This window comes from Aricia agestis, chromosome 3 (assembly GCF_905147365.1).
Source record: "Aricia agestis chromosome 3, ilAriAges1.1, whole genome shotgun sequence".
Classification (NCBI taxonomy): Eukaryota; Metazoa; Arthropoda; class Insecta; order Lepidoptera; family Lycaenidae; genus Aricia; species Aricia agestis.
Genome location: NC_056408.1, coordinates 20245040 through 20262934, shown reverse-complemented (window position 1 = coordinate 20262934; position 17895 = coordinate 20245040). Strand labels below are relative to the sequence as shown.

Below are 17895 nucleotides of genomic sequence, written 5' to 3'. Positions count from 1 at the left end.
AAGCAGTAACTAAGTAGGTACCAATATTTTAATTTTTAGCTTGTACAGTTACCAATTTCTCATTTATTATGTGCTTGACTATATTGACACGTAAGTGCAATGCACAAGCGTTACCGTAAAAAAACTTATTTACAACCAGACCCATTATTACTTAAGGAAAAATGATATTATTAACATATTATTTTGTGCCAACTTCTCATTAGTAAATACGCAGTAAAGATGTCTCTACAGACTACACTAATCACTTCTAAACCTTTAAGATAAAACCCGAACAAATGTTTTTAGGGTTCCGTTCATAAAGGGTAATAAGTTAATAACGTAATAGACATTGTGTCATTGGATATGTTATCCTTGTTGAGTCTGTCCTTATAGTCTGTCTTCAGGTTCTGTCTCAAGAACCGCTATAGCTAGACTGCTGAATTTTTAACAGATTATGTATAGCAGCTGTTGCTGGCTGCTATAACAACAAAATATACTAAAAACAAAATAAATGAAATATTTAAGGGGGGCTCCATACAAGAAACTTGATTTTTTTGCTATTATATGCTCTGTAATGAAACGTTTGATGAAATGTTTTCAAAATACTCAGTTATATATTTACATTTTAATAATTATTAATAATAATATTATAATTTTAAAAAATTAAGGGGGCTTCCATACATACAATACAATTTTTGGCCTACTTTTGCTTTAATATTTAACTGTACGGCAGTACGGACTACGGAACCATTCGTGTGCGAGTCCGACTCGCATTTGGCCAATTTTTACTATATGGACATTGGACATATCGAGTATAGTATATCGAGGTATGAAAATATCGATGAAAATGAATTCGCATTGCGCGTGGCCAGCGCTCATCCCGGGGGTCCTGGGTTCGAGTCCCGCAGGCGGAACAAAAAGTTTCCAATGTTCGTGGGTCTTGGATGTGTATTAAAATAAAATTTCAAAAATCTTAAACATATTTTATGTATAATATTATAAAAAATCCAGAAATATATCGATGCAATGAACATTTTAGTTCTAATACGATTCAACAGATGGCGTTTTATTTTTTACTTCATTGTAACATAGAACTAATCATACTTATTAGTTAGTATGTTTTTGTTTATAGTTTTTAATACGTTAAATAATAAATAAATAAATAAATCTTTATTTCTCAATAAAATCACATACAATATTATTATGAGGCATCCCCATTAAGTAAATAATTACTTGTGTTGGGGATGTCTCGCTCATTCCCTCAGTTACTTAACAAAATTGAGAAACAATAACATAAGAACTTACATAATATATACTATGTACTAATTTTAATAACAAAAATATAATGACCAGATTCATCATGCATAAAATCCGTTTTGTAAAATATACATTACATATTATGTTTTTGTTTATATTAATTTATACTAAGCTCTCTTCCTGTATGTGTGTACAGTGTATGTGCGTGTTTATGTGTATGTGTACGTGTGTGTGTATGTATGAATGTTTGTTCCTTTATAGTCAAACTACTCTTTTAAGCAAATTCTCTAGGTCATCATATGTGATAGTTTTTATCCACTCATTTAACGACACTTTACACTCATGCAGAGTATGCGGAAAGATATTTAGCTTACGATTTATTAAATTATAAAGGTAAGATGATTGAGCAAGATATTGACGTCTAGCGAATTCGGTACGTACTGGACAAACAGGAATAACATTAGCACTCCGTCTTCTATTACTAGTGGTAGTCGTGGGTCGGTCTTTATGCAGGCTTAGAATTACATTAAATACGTATAATTTTCTAACCGTGAGGAGGTCGCTAAGAGAGTAGAGGGTGTGAGTACTAAATCTATAGAGCTTGAAATACATGACCTTAATTAGTGATCTTTGAGCTTTTTCAAGGTCAAGGAATCTAGTCTTTGTCGCACCACCCCATATTGGTATGCAGTATGTAATAACCGATTGCACCAGAGAAACATAAATTTTATTTAGAAGTTTACTAGACATAACAGTTCTTAGATTTCTAAATATCCAAATAAACTTTCTAATTCTTGAAATTGTAGTGTCTATATGCTCGTGCCATGACAGTCTTTGATCTATAATAACACCGAGATATCTGGTAGATGTTACTTTTTTGATCTGATTACAATTACAGTTTATATTATCATAGATACCACAAGAATGGATTCGAAGTCTGAAGTCAGAAGTGGGTTGGGATCTAGAGCTCGGGGTGAAGCAAATAAAATTACTTTTGTCAGTATTTAGCGTAAGTAAGCTCTCCTTCAACCATTTAGCAATTCGGGCGAGTCCCTCCTCAGCTATCTTTTTTACTGATTCCCATGAAGTTCCAAAGAAAACTATAGCCGTGTCGTCTGCGTAACAAAAGATTTTTCCGTTTCGGATGTAAATCCTACACATACTGTCAATATAAATCAAAAACAGAGTCGGCCCGATAACGCTTCCTTGAGGAACGCCAAACGTTACATCCTCTTCAGAACCGACAATGTTATCAATCTTGACAGCCTGTTTTCGTTCGCTGAGGTAGCTTATTAAAAGAGATAGTGGTAAACCTCGTAGACCAATAAATTCAAGTCTTTTTATAAGAGTTGGGATGGACACTGTATCAAAGGCTTTTTTTAAGTCCAAAAATACAGTCAAACATTTATATCCCTTATCCACTTTCTCAATAATAAGAGATGACAGTGCTTTGATCGCATCTTGAGTTGAAAGTCCTTTCCTAAAGCCGAATTGGAAATCGGAGAGAATGTTATTTCTATCTAGAAAGCTTATTAGTCGGTTATTCAAAAGTTTCTCTAGGATTTTGGAGAAAGCTGGTAACACTGAAATAGGCCTATAGTTTGCAACATCGTGTGTGTCACCATTTTTGTAAACATATATTTTGTAAACATAACGTTAGAATATTATGTTTAATAATATTATCACTTGGTATAATAATAATCAATCTATCTTATCTTATAGAACTCCTACTGCATTTCTAATCCATACTATCCATATTATAAATGCGAAAGTATCTCTGTCTGTCTGTCTGTCTGTCTGTCTGTCTGTCTGTCTGTCTTGCTTTCACGCCAAAACTACTGAACCGATTGCAATGAAATTTTGTACACAGTTATTCTAGAGTCTGAGAAAGGACATAGGCTACATTTTGATGTGGGAAAATATCTTATTTCCATGAAAATATCGATGAAAATGAATTCGCATTGCGCGTGGCCAGCGCTCATCCCGGGGGTCCTGGGTTCGAGTCCCGCAGGCGGAACAAAAAGTTTTCAATGTTCCTGGGTCTTGGATGTGTATTAAAATAAAATTTCAAAAATCTTAAACATATTTTATGTATAATATTATAAAAAATCCAGAAATATATCGATGCAATGAACATTTTAGTTCTAATACGATTCATTAGATGGCGTTTTATTTTTTACTTTATTGTAACACTAGCTGTTGCCCGCGACTTCGTCCGCGTGGACTTCAGTTTATAGCGCGCGATGTCAACAAAATTGGTGTCAAATGCTTTTATAAACAAACCCTGGTACCCCTTAAATCAATACAGCTGTCCAGTGTGCACAATATAAGTATTTCATTTTTTTATATTAAACTTTATATTTTATGCCAAATTTTAAAGCTTATTTAGCCCCCCAATTACACAACTTTACCCATAAACTATTTATCATTGATAGGTTTAAGGTTACGTCACTGCACAGATAAAGTACTGAGTTATTTAATACCTACCGTAGAATAGATCAACAATCGAAAAAAATCGAAACTTAGATGGAAGATGATACCACCTCTTATAGAAAGACTTTTGAGCAAGCGTCAGCGCGATGTAGAAGACGCACGGCGCCATCTATTATGAATTTTTGGAACTAACTTAATTTGAACAAATTTACGCATTTTCATCCCCTTACAAACCTTTTTTTCAGTAAAAAAAGTAGCCTATGTCCTTTCTCAGGCTTTAGACTATCTGTATACAAAATTTCATTACAATCGGTTCGGTAGTTTTGGCGTTTGGCGTGAAAGCGGGACTGACAGACAGACAGACAGACAGAGATACTTTCGCATTTATAATATTAGTATAGATTATGTGCACACTGCACAGCTGTTTTTGGGTATTTTGATTAATTAAGGGCCGCGCTACACAGGAATGCCAGCGGCGAGGCGAGCACTTTCATCGCTGCCATTCCGGTGTAGCGCGGCCCTAAGAGGGGTACCAGTTACCAGGGTTTTAAAAAGTTTTTAAATTTAACACAAATTTTGTTGACACCGCGCGCTATAAACTAAAGTCCACGCGGACGAAGTCGCGGGCAACAGCTAGTTATTAAATAAGATATGAACGTTCAAAAACCCAAAAAAGGCCAGATTTTCCGCTGTGTTCAAACATCCAGAAAACAGATTTGGCTAGATTTTCCAAAAAAAAGTAAAACATAGGAACACAGTTCAAGCCTTTCTTTAATCTTTAATGAAAAAAGTATTTAAATCGGTTAAGGAATGGAGAAGGAATCAGGGGACAACGAATCATTGATTTTCTGCAGTTGTCTATCGCGTTCTGCGGTATAGGCTTGAGGTAAGGGAGACAGCTATATAGATATTACACGTACTTTTTTTTTCATTTTTCTAGCCCCTGGTGTATCCTCTTAACTACTAAGTATATGCAATAATTTTTGTAACTTTTCTTTACTAAAATTAAGATGTACTTACCTTAAAATACCTTAAATGGTGCGAAAAACCCACAGACGACCTTTATTGTATTTATAAATATTTTAATCATCTGAAGACTGAAGCTAACTTAAGACTTTATTATTTGGACCGAAACCCGACTCTACATTATAAGAAGCGGTTGCTTAGCCTGTGAAGTTACATACCTTCACTACCTTAAACATACATATACTCGAATAATTACTTCCTGTTGACTGTAGGTTCTTAACTGCATAAATATTTCCGGTACGGTTAAAGGAAATAAAATGCTGCTTTGCTCCTGTGCTCAATACTAAAATACGAGAAATGCTAAGAGAATAATATTATAATGCTTATCTTATATCTTTAAACGAGCAATTCTTGTATATATGTATATACTATATTATAATTAATTGGAGTCTCGGAATCGGCTCCAACGATTTTCATGAAATTTAGTATATAGGGTTGCGGGGGCGATAAATCGATCTAGCTAGGAATCGTTTTTTTAGAAAATGTAATTTTATTCGTGTCTTATCGAATACCGAGCAAAGCTCTGTCAAATAGCTAGTATTTATTTATACACTTACATTCTAATATATTAGCTATATAAATGCGAAATTGTGTCTGTCTGTCTCTAAACCGATTTTGGTGAAATTTAGTATGGTGATACTTTGAGTCTTGCGAAAGGAAATAGGATACTTTTATCCGGGAAATTTGTACGTTTTCCGTGCGACAAACGAATTTTAACGCAACGTAGCGGCTGTCATCTAGCTATTGATAAAACTGTGACCTTTGAAAAACAATGAGTGGACTCATTACTTGCATTGTAGCCTTGTACGAATTAGGCACTGGCGCCAGCGTTTTTGTTGAGTACTTGTAGAGTTCCAATGGAACTATTATCACAGTCTACAACTTCTACTAATATATGTGGCTTAAATGCTCAACGTTTAATGCTTTAACTACAGCAACGTTTAGCACAACAAAGCACTATCAAACAAACCTTTTCATTATTAATGAGTGTAGAGCAGTTGTAGTGTGTTGTAGAGTGTTGACTGTAGAGAGTTTCTACACTCATAAACTCTACTTACCTACTAGCACTAACTGCGTGGTAAGACAAACATACAAATAAATAAGTTTGATTTGATTAAATATCGACACTAATATTATAAATGCGAAAGTGTTTCACGATACAGTTAATCAATAGTACACTTCTGCTTTGTACGCCCCTGAGCGCACTATCTTTGTAAGTCTTGACTGATTAGGGACTGAAAGTCATCCTCTTTGGGACTGAATCACTGACCTCCATTATACAAGTACGCTGGACTGATGATACCCTTTGAAATGACAGCTATTTTTTGTGCCTATTTGAAGCGGAATCAGCGACAGCAACAGATTTAGTTCTCTTCCCCCGCATTGGCAATAAAATAGGCACAAAGAGCAGGTGAGTATCATAAGTCCAACGTACTTGTATAATGGAAGTCAGTGTCTTTGAGACTGAATACTAGTCTGACAACCAAAAGTGTTGATAAAAAAAATTACCTGTCAGTTTTGAAATAGCTTCGAAACAAACTGGTACGGAATTCATAGAAAAATATTTAAAAAAAAACTCATAAAACAATATTACTTTTTGATCTCATTTAAAATTATTGTTAAACGTTTCAAAACCTACCTAACGCCTTTTACATGCTGTCTATTCACATTCCACCCGACTTCAAAAGCTTAACATTAAGAACCCTGCTTCTTTCAGAGCCGTAAGAAGTTTCTTCGGATCCCTCAAGATAATATTATGAGTATACTGAGGCGAAGTGTGTGCCTCTCGCAATACGTGGTGTCGACCAGGATCAAGAGTATCGGATCGCACGTAGGATGCCCGTCCTCTAGCCACCAGTACCTGCCCTCGGCGTACCCAGCTTTATCCTCCAAAACCGAGCAAGTCGAAAAAGTAGAAAAAGGTATGTATTTTTAAGAACCAGCAGGACGATTGCCGTTCTTTCGAATTCGGAAACTTTACCGTGCGGTCATTGGTCAATGCCTAGCACCGCGAGCGTTTATTGGATATCGTGTGATGAAGTTTCCGAATTCGAGATTGCGCATTGTGATTCGGCGGTATCCAATCACGAAAATCTTTTGATCTCTAAGCCCTAAGAATAGGCTGAAGCTGATGGGAGAAATTAAAGATAGTAGGAGGAGTAGAAAGTTCATTGACAGTGATAAACTGACCATTAAGCATTAACTATCCTAGTATTTGGCGAGTGCTTTTTTTATAAAATAGGGGGGCAAACGAGCAAAAGGAAAAGATATAGGGCCGATCTCGGGCAAGTGCTCCCGCCAAAACTCAGACTGGCCCAGAGCCCCGAAGATCATATAATAAATGCCTTCCTCGAGTTCCAGGCAATAATAAGAGCAAACAAGACCATAAAGCTCTTGACCTGCAATAAGATCATGCAGGCCTATCAGCGGAAAAATCAAAAGCTGTTAGAAGTGAGACTCGAGGATGCAAAAGCTGCCATATACGACAATGTCACCTCAACAATAATTGCCGGGGCGATGACAGGGCAGTATATGGCGGCATTAAGTGCCGACTGCGGATTCGTGGTTCTGGACGAGGATGAGACAAAACGCACGGGAACACTCAAATTTATCACAAAATCTGAGGATCCAATAGTGGTAATAGCGGAATGTACCAGAATAATGCTGGAAGACAGGATACTAGAAATGGCAGAAGTCCTATCTGGGGACCCCGAATCTAGCATGGACTGGGACATATTCGCGAAACCTATCAACTACTCGTGGGTCAATGGGGTTCCTGGATGTGGGAAGACAACTTGGATCATTAATAACTTCAATGAGGAAACAGACGTTATAATAACAACTACAATCGAAGCAGCCGAGGATCTAAAGCAAAGGCTATCGCTACGAACTGGCAACAAAGTTAAAGATAAAGTTCGTACCATGGCCTCTTTGCTGGTAAATGGGACAAAAGGAACCTACAAAAGGTTGATAGTTGACGAGGCCCTCATGAACCATTTCGGCTCAATCGTCATGGCGAATCAGTTAACAGGCGCCAACGATGTCATCCTCATTGGAGATATTAACCAACTTCCGTTTATAGAGCGTGAAAACCTCTTTAAACTTAATTACACTCGTCCAAACCTGGTAACCAGCATCACCCAGGAGTTGTCTTGCACACACAGGAGCCCTATGGATGTGGCATACGCCTTAAACATGGTCTATAATAACATCTATTCATCGAAGGAAATTGTGCGGTCCCTAAAGCTAATGAAGTATACAGGAGCGAGAATACCTAAAACCGATCTAAATACCCTGTATCTTGTCCACACACAAGAGGAGAAAGCAGCCCTCACTAATACAGGCTATGGATCGGGAACGGACTCTCGCGTCCTCACAATCCATGAAGCTCAGGGATTAACGAGTCCTTCGGTGATCATCATACAGACCAAGTCCCGAAAGCTGGCAATCCATGACAGCGTTCCTCATGCAGTTGTAGCTATATCCCGGCACACTAACACCTGTGTCTATTACACTGACACTGATGGAGACGCTGTGGCAAGCTTCATAAAAAGAGCCACGGAGGTGTCAACCGAACACATAAAAGATTATAATATAAAAATGGCTATAAAAGACAGGAACGATAAAGTCCTAAGCCACATGGCGGGTAGATTCGACACAGAACGATATCTTTTTAACAACCTAGAAACTCCACCCAGCTTGAGTGACCCCTCTCCACCAAGCCAATGTCACAACATATCATAAAATCTAAGGAAATCGGAAAATGTCGGATCTACTGGCCGCCACACCGACTGGGACCTCACCGTTCAAAACATTAATATTATTATTATGCAATTTATAAAACAATAAATGTATATATATATTTATTATATGTATAACATATTATACTCTATTCTATTAAATATATATATATATATATATATATATATATATATATATATATATATATATATATATATATATATATATATATATATATATATATATATATATATATATATATATATATATATATATATATATATATATATATATATATATATACACATATATTAAAAAAAAAAAAAAAAAAAAAAAGTGTCCATGGCGTGATGGACCACAATTAATTAAAATTCATAATATTATTTCAATTATCCTTGGTGCGAAAAATCTAAATAATAAAATAACAAAAAAGGATATGGACGAACAGTCTATAGACGGCCCCAATTTTATAATAAAAAAAAAAAAAAAACGAGCAAAAGGTTAACATCATGGAAAGCAACTACCGTCGCCCATGGACACTCGCAACATCAGAAGAGCTGCAGGTGCGTTGCCGGCCTTGTATTCACCAGCTTAATTTTTTTCCCAGAACCAGAATCCCGGGTGCGTTTCCCGGAGGTATGGCGCGACCGGTTCAGCGCCGCCATCCAGCTCACCTCCACGCCTGAAGCCCGCAGCCTCACCTGCCTCTAACATGTACATAATATACATACACGGTGCTCACAGCTCTGTTTTATTCGACACCAAAATCCCCGCTGTTCCTGAATTGCAGCACACGTCATAATACCTAGATACGTGTAAGGGCCGAAACACATAACCGCGTTGCGGCACCACAACGCCAAATTTGGCGGAATTCAGTTTTTTTTACGAGTTTTGAATTTTTTTGCCGCCGATTTTTGCGGTGCGGTGCCGCAACGCGGTATTGTGTTTTGGCCTAAAGGCCAAAGGGTTGTATAGTGTTTTGGCCTAAGAGCCAAAGGGTTGTCTCTTTTACGCGCGATCCTTAGATCGATAGACAACGAAAGTGAAGTGTTCCGCGCGGAAACCGTACATATTTTCGCAACAAAAACTATACCATGTCCTTCCCCGGCTTTCAAAGTATTTCTAAACCAAATTTTATCAAATTCGAATGCAGAAGTAACTGATACAACGCTTACGGACACTTGCAAAAGGGAGGTCACAACCTTGTTCTCTAGCTTAAAAATCCCCTAACCTTCTATATTCAGAGCCTCCGGCATGATTCTAGTTTCTTACGCTGGCTCCTCTCGCCGGGTTAGTTCCCGAACCGGTGGTGGGCACCAGTAGTAAGAATACATATTTTGTAAAAATTTATTCTGAATAAAGTTTAAGGGCCTGTTTCACCACTTCCTGATTAGTGCTGGATAGGCTTTCCACAACTTTTTTTTACAGATGGAGTATGGAGTATCTGTAAGATAAGTTGTCGATAGCCTATCCGGCACTTTATCAAGAAGTGGTGAAACAAGCCCTAAGGCTGCGTTTCCATTGAAGCGGAGCGGAGCGGTGCGGAGCTTAGCGGTGCCGAATTGACCAATCACCATGCTCGAAATCTTTGCAATCATTCCGCTGGAATAGCACGATTGGTCAATTCGGGCACCGCTAAGCTCCGCTCCGCTTCAGTGGAAACGCAGCCTTAGTTTTAAATATGATATAATATTTACGCTAGTCAGCTTAGGCTCATATTTTATTGGAGCATGGCTCTCCCATGCTACCAGAACTCTGTTAACAAGACAATCCCAAAATTAGCTAAGAGTGTAGGTACTCAGTAGCAGGTTACCGTTGCCAATCCGAAAAAGTGGCATTAACTGTATAACGGACCTTACAAATTGGCATTGAGAAATTCAGAAACAACAAAAAATATAACTAAATTCTGAGTATTTATTCATTCTGCTGACTACAATAATCGAACTGGGTATTCGGTAGCCTTTCGGCGACCATCTGATCCTTCACCCACTGGTACACTTGGGGGATGTTCACGTACACTCCAGGCACGTCCTTCTCGCCGCAGCCCACGCCGTAAGCCACCATGCCGTACACCGCATACCTGGTTGACTTCCGAGACGGATCCTGGAAAAAACGAAAAGGTAGTCAAAATTAATAATATTTAAATAAACCGTTATGCTAAGTACTCACATACGGTTTTGCTCGATAGTTTTACTCCAAATCGAAGGAAATGACATATTTGACATATTTAATTCCATCGAGCCGGCTCGAAGCGAGCGTTCGAGCTGTCAGTTTTGGCGGTCCACACGGTGGTTATTGCTCGATTTGGAGTTAAACTATCGAGCCAAACCGTATGTCAGTACTAAGCATTACCGTTATCACGAAAACTCATGTTATTTGCATACAAACTACTACGCAAGAAGTAGTGAAACCTACCGGCAGAGGACAGACAAGCGGTGACCCTCCGTCACCGACACACGTGTCCACGCCCCCCTCGCCGCCGGCGCAGGTCAGCGAGTTGTGCAGGGTGTACGTGGAGCCTAGCTCCGTGTTTTTCAGGTTGATCTCGCACTGCTTGTCACGGACTAGCTTTAGGAGAATCTGAAAACAACATACGTATTGTATTGTTAATGAATTCTGATCGAAAAAGAACACATTCTTGTGTTTGTGACTTTATAATATCATGTTAAGATACAACTAGGACCACTTGCGCCAGACTGAGCCATTGCTATTCATAATTATTCAAGACGTGAGTCATGAGTGGATGAATAGGGTAAGTAACATGAAAAAACTTCCCTGTTATGAAGTAGATAAATCACAAGTTTTATTAAAATAATTAGGGCAAAATGAGTTATTGTCCGTATGTTGCGAAATGTTACTTGTTCGATTGTTCCACTCACGTCTTCAATTATTTAGTCAGAGCGCCAGGCAGGGGCGGATCTTGAATTTGTGGGGCCCTGGGCTAATACTGCTTAGGGGCCCTACCTAATTACTCAACTAATTGCTATTTTGACAAGAAACTGTTTTCTGTAGTGATGTAGGTATATTCTATGCTAATAATATTATAAAGCGGAAGAGTTTGTTATTTAGTTTGTTTGTTTGAACGCGCTAATCTCTGGAACTAATGGTCCGATTTAAAAAAATCTTTCAGTGTTAGATAGCCCATTTATCGAGGAAGGCTATAGGCTATACTTTATCACGCTATCGCTAAGACTAATAGGAGCGAAGAAATAGAGGAAAATGTGGAAAAAAAAACGGGAGGAAATATATTTGAAAGGGCTTATTTGAACGCGCTAATCTCAGGAACTACTGGTTTGATTTGAAAAATTATTTCAGTGTTAGATAGTCCATTTATCGAAAAAGGCTATGGGCTATATTTTATCACGCTACGACTAATAGGAGCGAAGAAATAGAGGAAAATGTTGAAAAAAACGGGAGGAAATTAACTAATTTTATAATAAGCCCTTTCAAATAATTTCCTCCCGTTTTTTCAACATTTTCCTTTTGAAAAGGCTTATTTGAACGCGCTAATCTCAGGAACTACTGGTCAGATTTGAAAAATTCTCAAAAAAAAAATTTCACGAACTACTGGAGGAATTTTTCTGTTATTTGGCACAGATAAGAACGGACCAGTAGTTCTTGAGATTAGCGCGTTCAAATAAGCCCTGTCAAATAATTTCTCCCCGTTTTTTCCACATTTTCCTCTATTTCTTCGCTCCTATTAGTCTTAGCGTGATAAAATATAGCCTTTACCCTTTCTCGATAAACGGGCTATCTAACACTGAAAGAATTTTTCAAATCGGACCAGTAGTTTCTGAGATTAGCGCGTTCAACTAACAAACTGTAAATTCTTTTATTTGGTCATCGCACTGTAGGTCTTTTGTTAAATCGAAATTTATCGAAAGAACTGATAATTAATGATGACATTGTGGTCCTGTATTTATTTTCTATATAGTATATACGACAACGGAGAAAGAACGCTCTGCTCCCCGTGTATTATATTTCTCTATGGCTCTGATTCACAGCTAGTGGTCGGCATCGTTGAAAAATATTTAAGATGGTATAGCAGTTTGGGAAAACATCAACAAGTTTCTTTTCATAAATTATCCAAAAAATTTCACTGCAAGAGGTGTAAGACTCAGTCTTATACTGCAGTAAGTAGTATTTTAACTGAATGCACTCATTCCTTATATGTTCGTCTACGGCATTTGGACAATGCGCCAACCTTATGATCGGATTTTTTTTAATTCTGGATAATTTTTATTATTGACAATATCGTCTACTGGTTTCAGTTCGGTTGGGGGCCCTCTGTATTCGCGGGGCCCTGGGCTGCAGCCCAAAAAGCCTTATAGTAGATCCGCCCCTGGCGCCAGGGATTGGTCTATTCCTACAGTAGAGCTACCGAAGCGATGCCACGATGCTTCTAAATCTATCGTATCGTACCAGATATTCACAATACTGCGAAATTATGAATATTCTCAAAGCAACTGATTGCGTTGATGACATACTCGTTAAGTTAATGTAAGTCTTAAGATAACTTAAAATTTAATCAACGATAACTTTAAGCCGGTCTGGGGAAAATCTTATGATTCTAGGAATCTCTAAGACTTTCAGCTCAGACCACCCGTAACCACGGCTGAAAATCAGGCGAAAAGTTGAGAACGAGAAAAGTGCTTCGCGATAAAATCCCTAACTCATTAAAAGCAAACTGCAGTTAACAGTTTTGACTTCTCCTAGAGATATCTCTAGGAAAAGTAAAAAAAAGTTGAAAAAGAAAAGCACCTTCTTAAGAATTCCAGAGTAGCTGGTTTTTTTTTTTATGTCGGCGCCCCAGCCCATGCTGTAGCACTCGGTGCCCGCGGGCGGCATGATGCGGCCCAGGCAGGCGACGCCCACGTGCGGGGCCAGGGTGAAGGGCTCGCTGAGGATCAGCAGCGCCACGTCGTTGTGCGCATGGACTGCAAAATCATGATGGTTATTAGAATGTTCAACAAAAATCTACTTTAAACAGTATCTCCTTATCGTAGGACCACCTTTGGAAAATCTTTCCAAGAGAAGAGTCTTCAAAATCTTTTAGTCAATGATTAAGTTTCTTTTAGTAAATGATGAAGTTATCCGCATTTAAATATAAAATCGTCGAAATGAGAAACCTCCTCATTTTTTGAGTCCATCGATACCGATTTTGATATGGGTCGAGGGTGAAACAAAATTTAATGTATGAGCTACAATGTGATATTATATTATAAAAAAGGAGCTAAGCTAAATACTTGCAAGACATACGTTTCAAGAATTCGGGATGAAGGACAATTTTCTTCACAAGTCTGTCTTGGTGAGGGAGAACCTCCTTCGTGACTTGCGTGTCCCACTCTCCAGCTCTGCATTTTATCTGAAATAACAAGATAGGATTTACATCAGTAAATTAGATGAAAGAGATGTAAATGTGAGAAAAAATTAACATAGGACGCACAATCTTGTATCGATATACTTATGACTTATCGAAGGTTCCAAAACAAGTGCGTCATAATGTTAAAAATAAAAAAGTAAAAAAATCTCAAATAAAAACAAAAAAACAAGACATGGCTGTTTGTTTTCACCGACTGCCTCCTAACGCTTAGGCATCTAGCGGCGAGGGTACATAAATGCATCAAGATTTCATAAAATATGTTTGCGTATCACCTACGTCCAGGGCGTAAGAACTTTTGTAAAACATTTTTTTTCAAAAACATGTTTGCTTTGAGAGATAGATGATCCTAAGCCGGCCCTTAGACGATCAATTATTGTAATGTGCAATATAACGCTTCAACTTTATTGAATAGTTTATTTGATAATTAGATTGAAGGCGCACGATGTTCAATACTCCTAGACGTTCAATAATATTACGCAATAAAATTGCTCGTCTAGGGCCCGCTAAAAGACTGCTAGGGATCACTCAGCGTTAGGAGACGGTTGGTGAAAACTGGCATTAGTAATGTTACCTGTCCGGGGTTGTAGTCGTCGATTTTGTGGGCTGCGGTGATGACCACAGAGGGACTGATGATGCTGCCGCCGCCGATGTAGTCCTCGTTGTCCCAATCGGTCTTACCCGTTCTGGAAATGAGGAACACACGTGACACGATCACATTTCTGATAAGCTATTAGCCATTCTCTCTGAGTTATGACGATGACATTTTAGTACTCATGTATGTCGCGCCGACTTTAGAAAATTAAATTGGGCGATTTAAGATTGGACATCGTTTGGTCCGCTACAATCTACTTCACCTACCCAGGTGAAGTATGCCTGCGTCGTCAGTGCTAGTAGAAAAACAATGAATGGATTTAGTATGCTGCCCGATATGAGGATTTTATACGTGGGAGAGCCATGCTTCGGCACGAATGGGCCGGCTCGACCGGAGAAATACCAAGTTCTCACAGAAAGCCGGCGTGAAACAGCGCTTGCACTGTGCTTCGCCGAGTGAGTGAGTTTACCGGAGGCCCAGTCCCCTACCCTATTCCTTTCCCTACCCTCCCCTATACCCTTCCCTTCTCTATCCTCCCCTATTACCCTATTCCCTCTTAAAAGGCCGGCAACGCACTTGCAGCACTTCTGATGCTGCGAGTGTCTATGGGCGACGGAAGTTGCTTTGACCCGTTTGCTCGTTTGCCCCCTTATTTCATTTAAAAAAATCGATAGAGGCAGCCCGTTGCAAACTGCCGAAATTTATGAAAGTATTTTTGACAAAACTCACTTGAGTATGGCGACCATCCAGGGGAAGTCGGCGAAATCAGAGAAGTTCTGGTCGGTTGTCTCTCTGAAGGACAGGGCTCCAGGGTTGCTAATGCCGCAGAGCGCTGGCGGCTTGTAGGGCCCTGGGGGAGTCTTCGTGATCACCTTGCTCTTCTCGCAGCATTCCTCCAGGAAGTGGCATTCTTTACCCCTGTAGATTTCATTACGAACATGTTACAAACTAAGTAAGTACCAATGAATGTAACTTACGTAGTACTAACTATTCAGTTACTGGGACATACGAATGGCGACTGCTTAAATCTCATTTATAAAGGGTTTCCAACAGTTGGGAGATAACCCTGGCTATACGTATGCACGAGGTGAAGGTGTCACGTCTATCAAAGAAACAAAACCTAAGGGAAAAAAATTGGGATCATCATATTCTATACTACCATTTTTGTTTTGGAAAAATCCCACTCTTTTTTGGGCATCAAGCCTAAATCGTTTTTTATTACTAATAATGATTATGTTTCTGATATCTATATCAGAAACATCATCAACATCATCTAGGTTACAAAATTCTAATTGCCTATGATCCCTGATAATTGGGCTACTGAATTACAATCAATCAATAATCCGCCATAAGCTGAACATACCTGTAAGTGAAGACCGTAGTTGGGTCTATGACGTTCTGTGTGGGAGTGTCGCACTGCGCCTTCTTCACGCAGAACCCGTTCTTGCCTTCAGAGGTCGTGCAATCTGTCAATTAGAAAAAAACAGAAAATCAGTATATAAACGGCGGCGTAATCGTTGGACATATACCCCCTTACTAATAAACGCTGTTTAAGCTTTGAATAGTTATACAGTGTTTTGTTTTCTTCAATCCAACTAAAAATGTCACTTGTGTGACAGGAACAAAACACTGTATAACTATTCAAAGCTTATACAACGTTTAGTTCCGGTATCTAGATCACCTGCTGACTGACCGGCTGGAGGATGATGCTGACATTGAGCGAGAGCGCAGGGCTCTTACCGTCAGAGCTAACATGATCGCTCGACGTTTTGCCAACTGCAGCAGGGACGTTAAAACCACACTTTTTAAGGCGTATTGCCTTAGCATGTACACCTGCCAGCTGTGGATAACGTTTAAACAAAAGACGATGAGCCGTATAAGAGTTCAGTATAATGATGCATACCGAACTCTTATGCGGCTCCCGCGAAGCTGCAGTGCTTCGGGTATGTGTGCGGAGACGGGAGTCCCTGACTTTTTTGCTATCATTAGATCTCGGGTGGCTGCATTTCGGCAGAGACTGCGCAGCTCTGGCAATAGGATACTCGCGGCTATCTCTGACGACTACTACAATAATCTAATGTACGTGCGTGCGGTGGATCTCTGTTCACATGAACCAGAACAAGAAGTGATTTTATGACTGGACACCCCTTTACAGTGTCAACATTATTTTATTTTTACATAATATTTTATATAATCTGTATGGGTACATTAATTATGCCTGAAATAAAGACATTTTATTTATTTATTTATTTTTTATTAGTAAGGGGGATAATCTACAAACATGGAACCTCCTCCTTTTTAGGGTTCCGAAGTCAACAAGGAACCCTTATAGTTTCGGTCTGTCCGTCTGTCCGTAGCTTTCCTTTTAAATTCAGCATAGTTCCTACTCCCGTGAATTTTTTCACATTTCCAGAAGCAACCGTTTAGCTGGTAGAATGGGGGGGGGGGGGGGGACACTGGACTCTTAACGATTTTTTTCCAGTTTAAAACTTAATCGTTCACAAATGGATCCCTAAATCGGAAAAATGATCTAAGTATAAATACTTATAATATTTTAAAAAAACCTATCCAACAACACCCCATGATGATGCGAGAAAAAAAATCATCCCCCGCCTCATGTGTAGGTAGGGGAAGTACCATAAAAATATTTTTTTAAGATTTTATGTACCATTTTGTCGGCATCATTAATATACTTACATGTATTCATGCCAAATTACAGCTTTGCTATTTATAGTCTCTAAGCAAAATCGCGGACAGACAGACGGACAGATGGACAGATGGACAGACGGACAGACAGACGGACAGACGTACAGACGGACGGACAGACCGAAATTTTAAGGGTTCCTTGTAGACTACGGAACCCTAAAGCAGCCCGTTATAACGTTAGCGCTATTAATACGTCGAAAATCTGACAGTGTTTACCACAACTCATGATTTATGTATAGGCATATTAGTCATGTCCTATAGGCGGTAGCTTCCTATGGCGTCCTAGGGGGGGCGGCAGCGTCCTGGGATGGCGGCAGAGTTCGTACATATGGGCAGCAAAATTAAAGTGGCCTATACTCATAAAAAATATAAATCCGGCCCTGATTTACCATATTTCTGGTCATCGTTGAACTTGTTCTTGGTCTCGCTCGCGACCTGCTGCATCAGCCACCTGAGGGATTCAGGCTCCAGGCAGCTCACGGCAGCACACAGGAGGCCCACGAGGGCTAATCTGAAATTCATATTTGATCAAATCTTTAAAACTTTACGTAGAGTCGACGCAAATTACCTAATAATCATTTTTATGATAATTAACATTATTCATAAACATTTCCCTACACCATGTCAATATTGTAACAAATACCTTAAGGTTCTTGTATGTTATATATAATATCGACCTTTTGTATTTAAACTATTTTATTTCTTTTCCGTAACTCGATTTATGGGGGTAGGGGTTCGCGGAAGACCAGGGACAGCGGCGACTGTCGCTGTCAAAACC

The 17895-nt window shown here is 38.9% G+C and overlaps 1 protein-coding gene across 1 annotated transcript; it reads right to left on the bottom strand.

The window, feature by feature from the left end:
• Positions 1-10350: 10350 nt before the first annotated feature.
• LOC121740570 (phenoloxidase-activating factor 2-like) lies at positions 10351-17639 on the bottom strand. The gene is made up of 8 exons (XM_042133306.1): positions 17507-17639; positions 15775-15877; positions 15141-15329; positions 14391-14502; positions 13696-13801; positions 13198-13373; positions 10852-11016; positions 10351-10539 (listed from the first exon to the last, which is right to left on the bottom strand). The coding sequence occupies exons 1-8, from the start codon at positions 17637-17639 to the stop codon at positions 10351-10353; spliced, it is 1173 nt and encodes a 390-aa protein (XP_041989240.1).
• Between the last annotated feature and the right edge of the window lie 256 nt (positions 17640-17895).

Excerpts from the sequence above, each read along its gene's own strand:
- LOC121740570 (XM_042133306.1), bottom strand. The coding sequence starts at position 17,639 with ATGAATTTCAGATTAGCCCTCGTGGGCCTCCTGTGTGCTGCCGTGAGC. Across the intron at positions 15,330-15,774 it reads ACTACGGTCTTCACTTACAG|GGGTAAAGAATGCCACTTCC; the intron begins GTATGTTCAGCT and ends TGAAATCTACAG. Across the intron at positions 13,802-14,390 it reads ACGACTACAACCCCGGACAG|ATAAAATGCAGAGCTGGAGA; the intron begins GTAACATTACTA and ends TTGTTATTTCAG.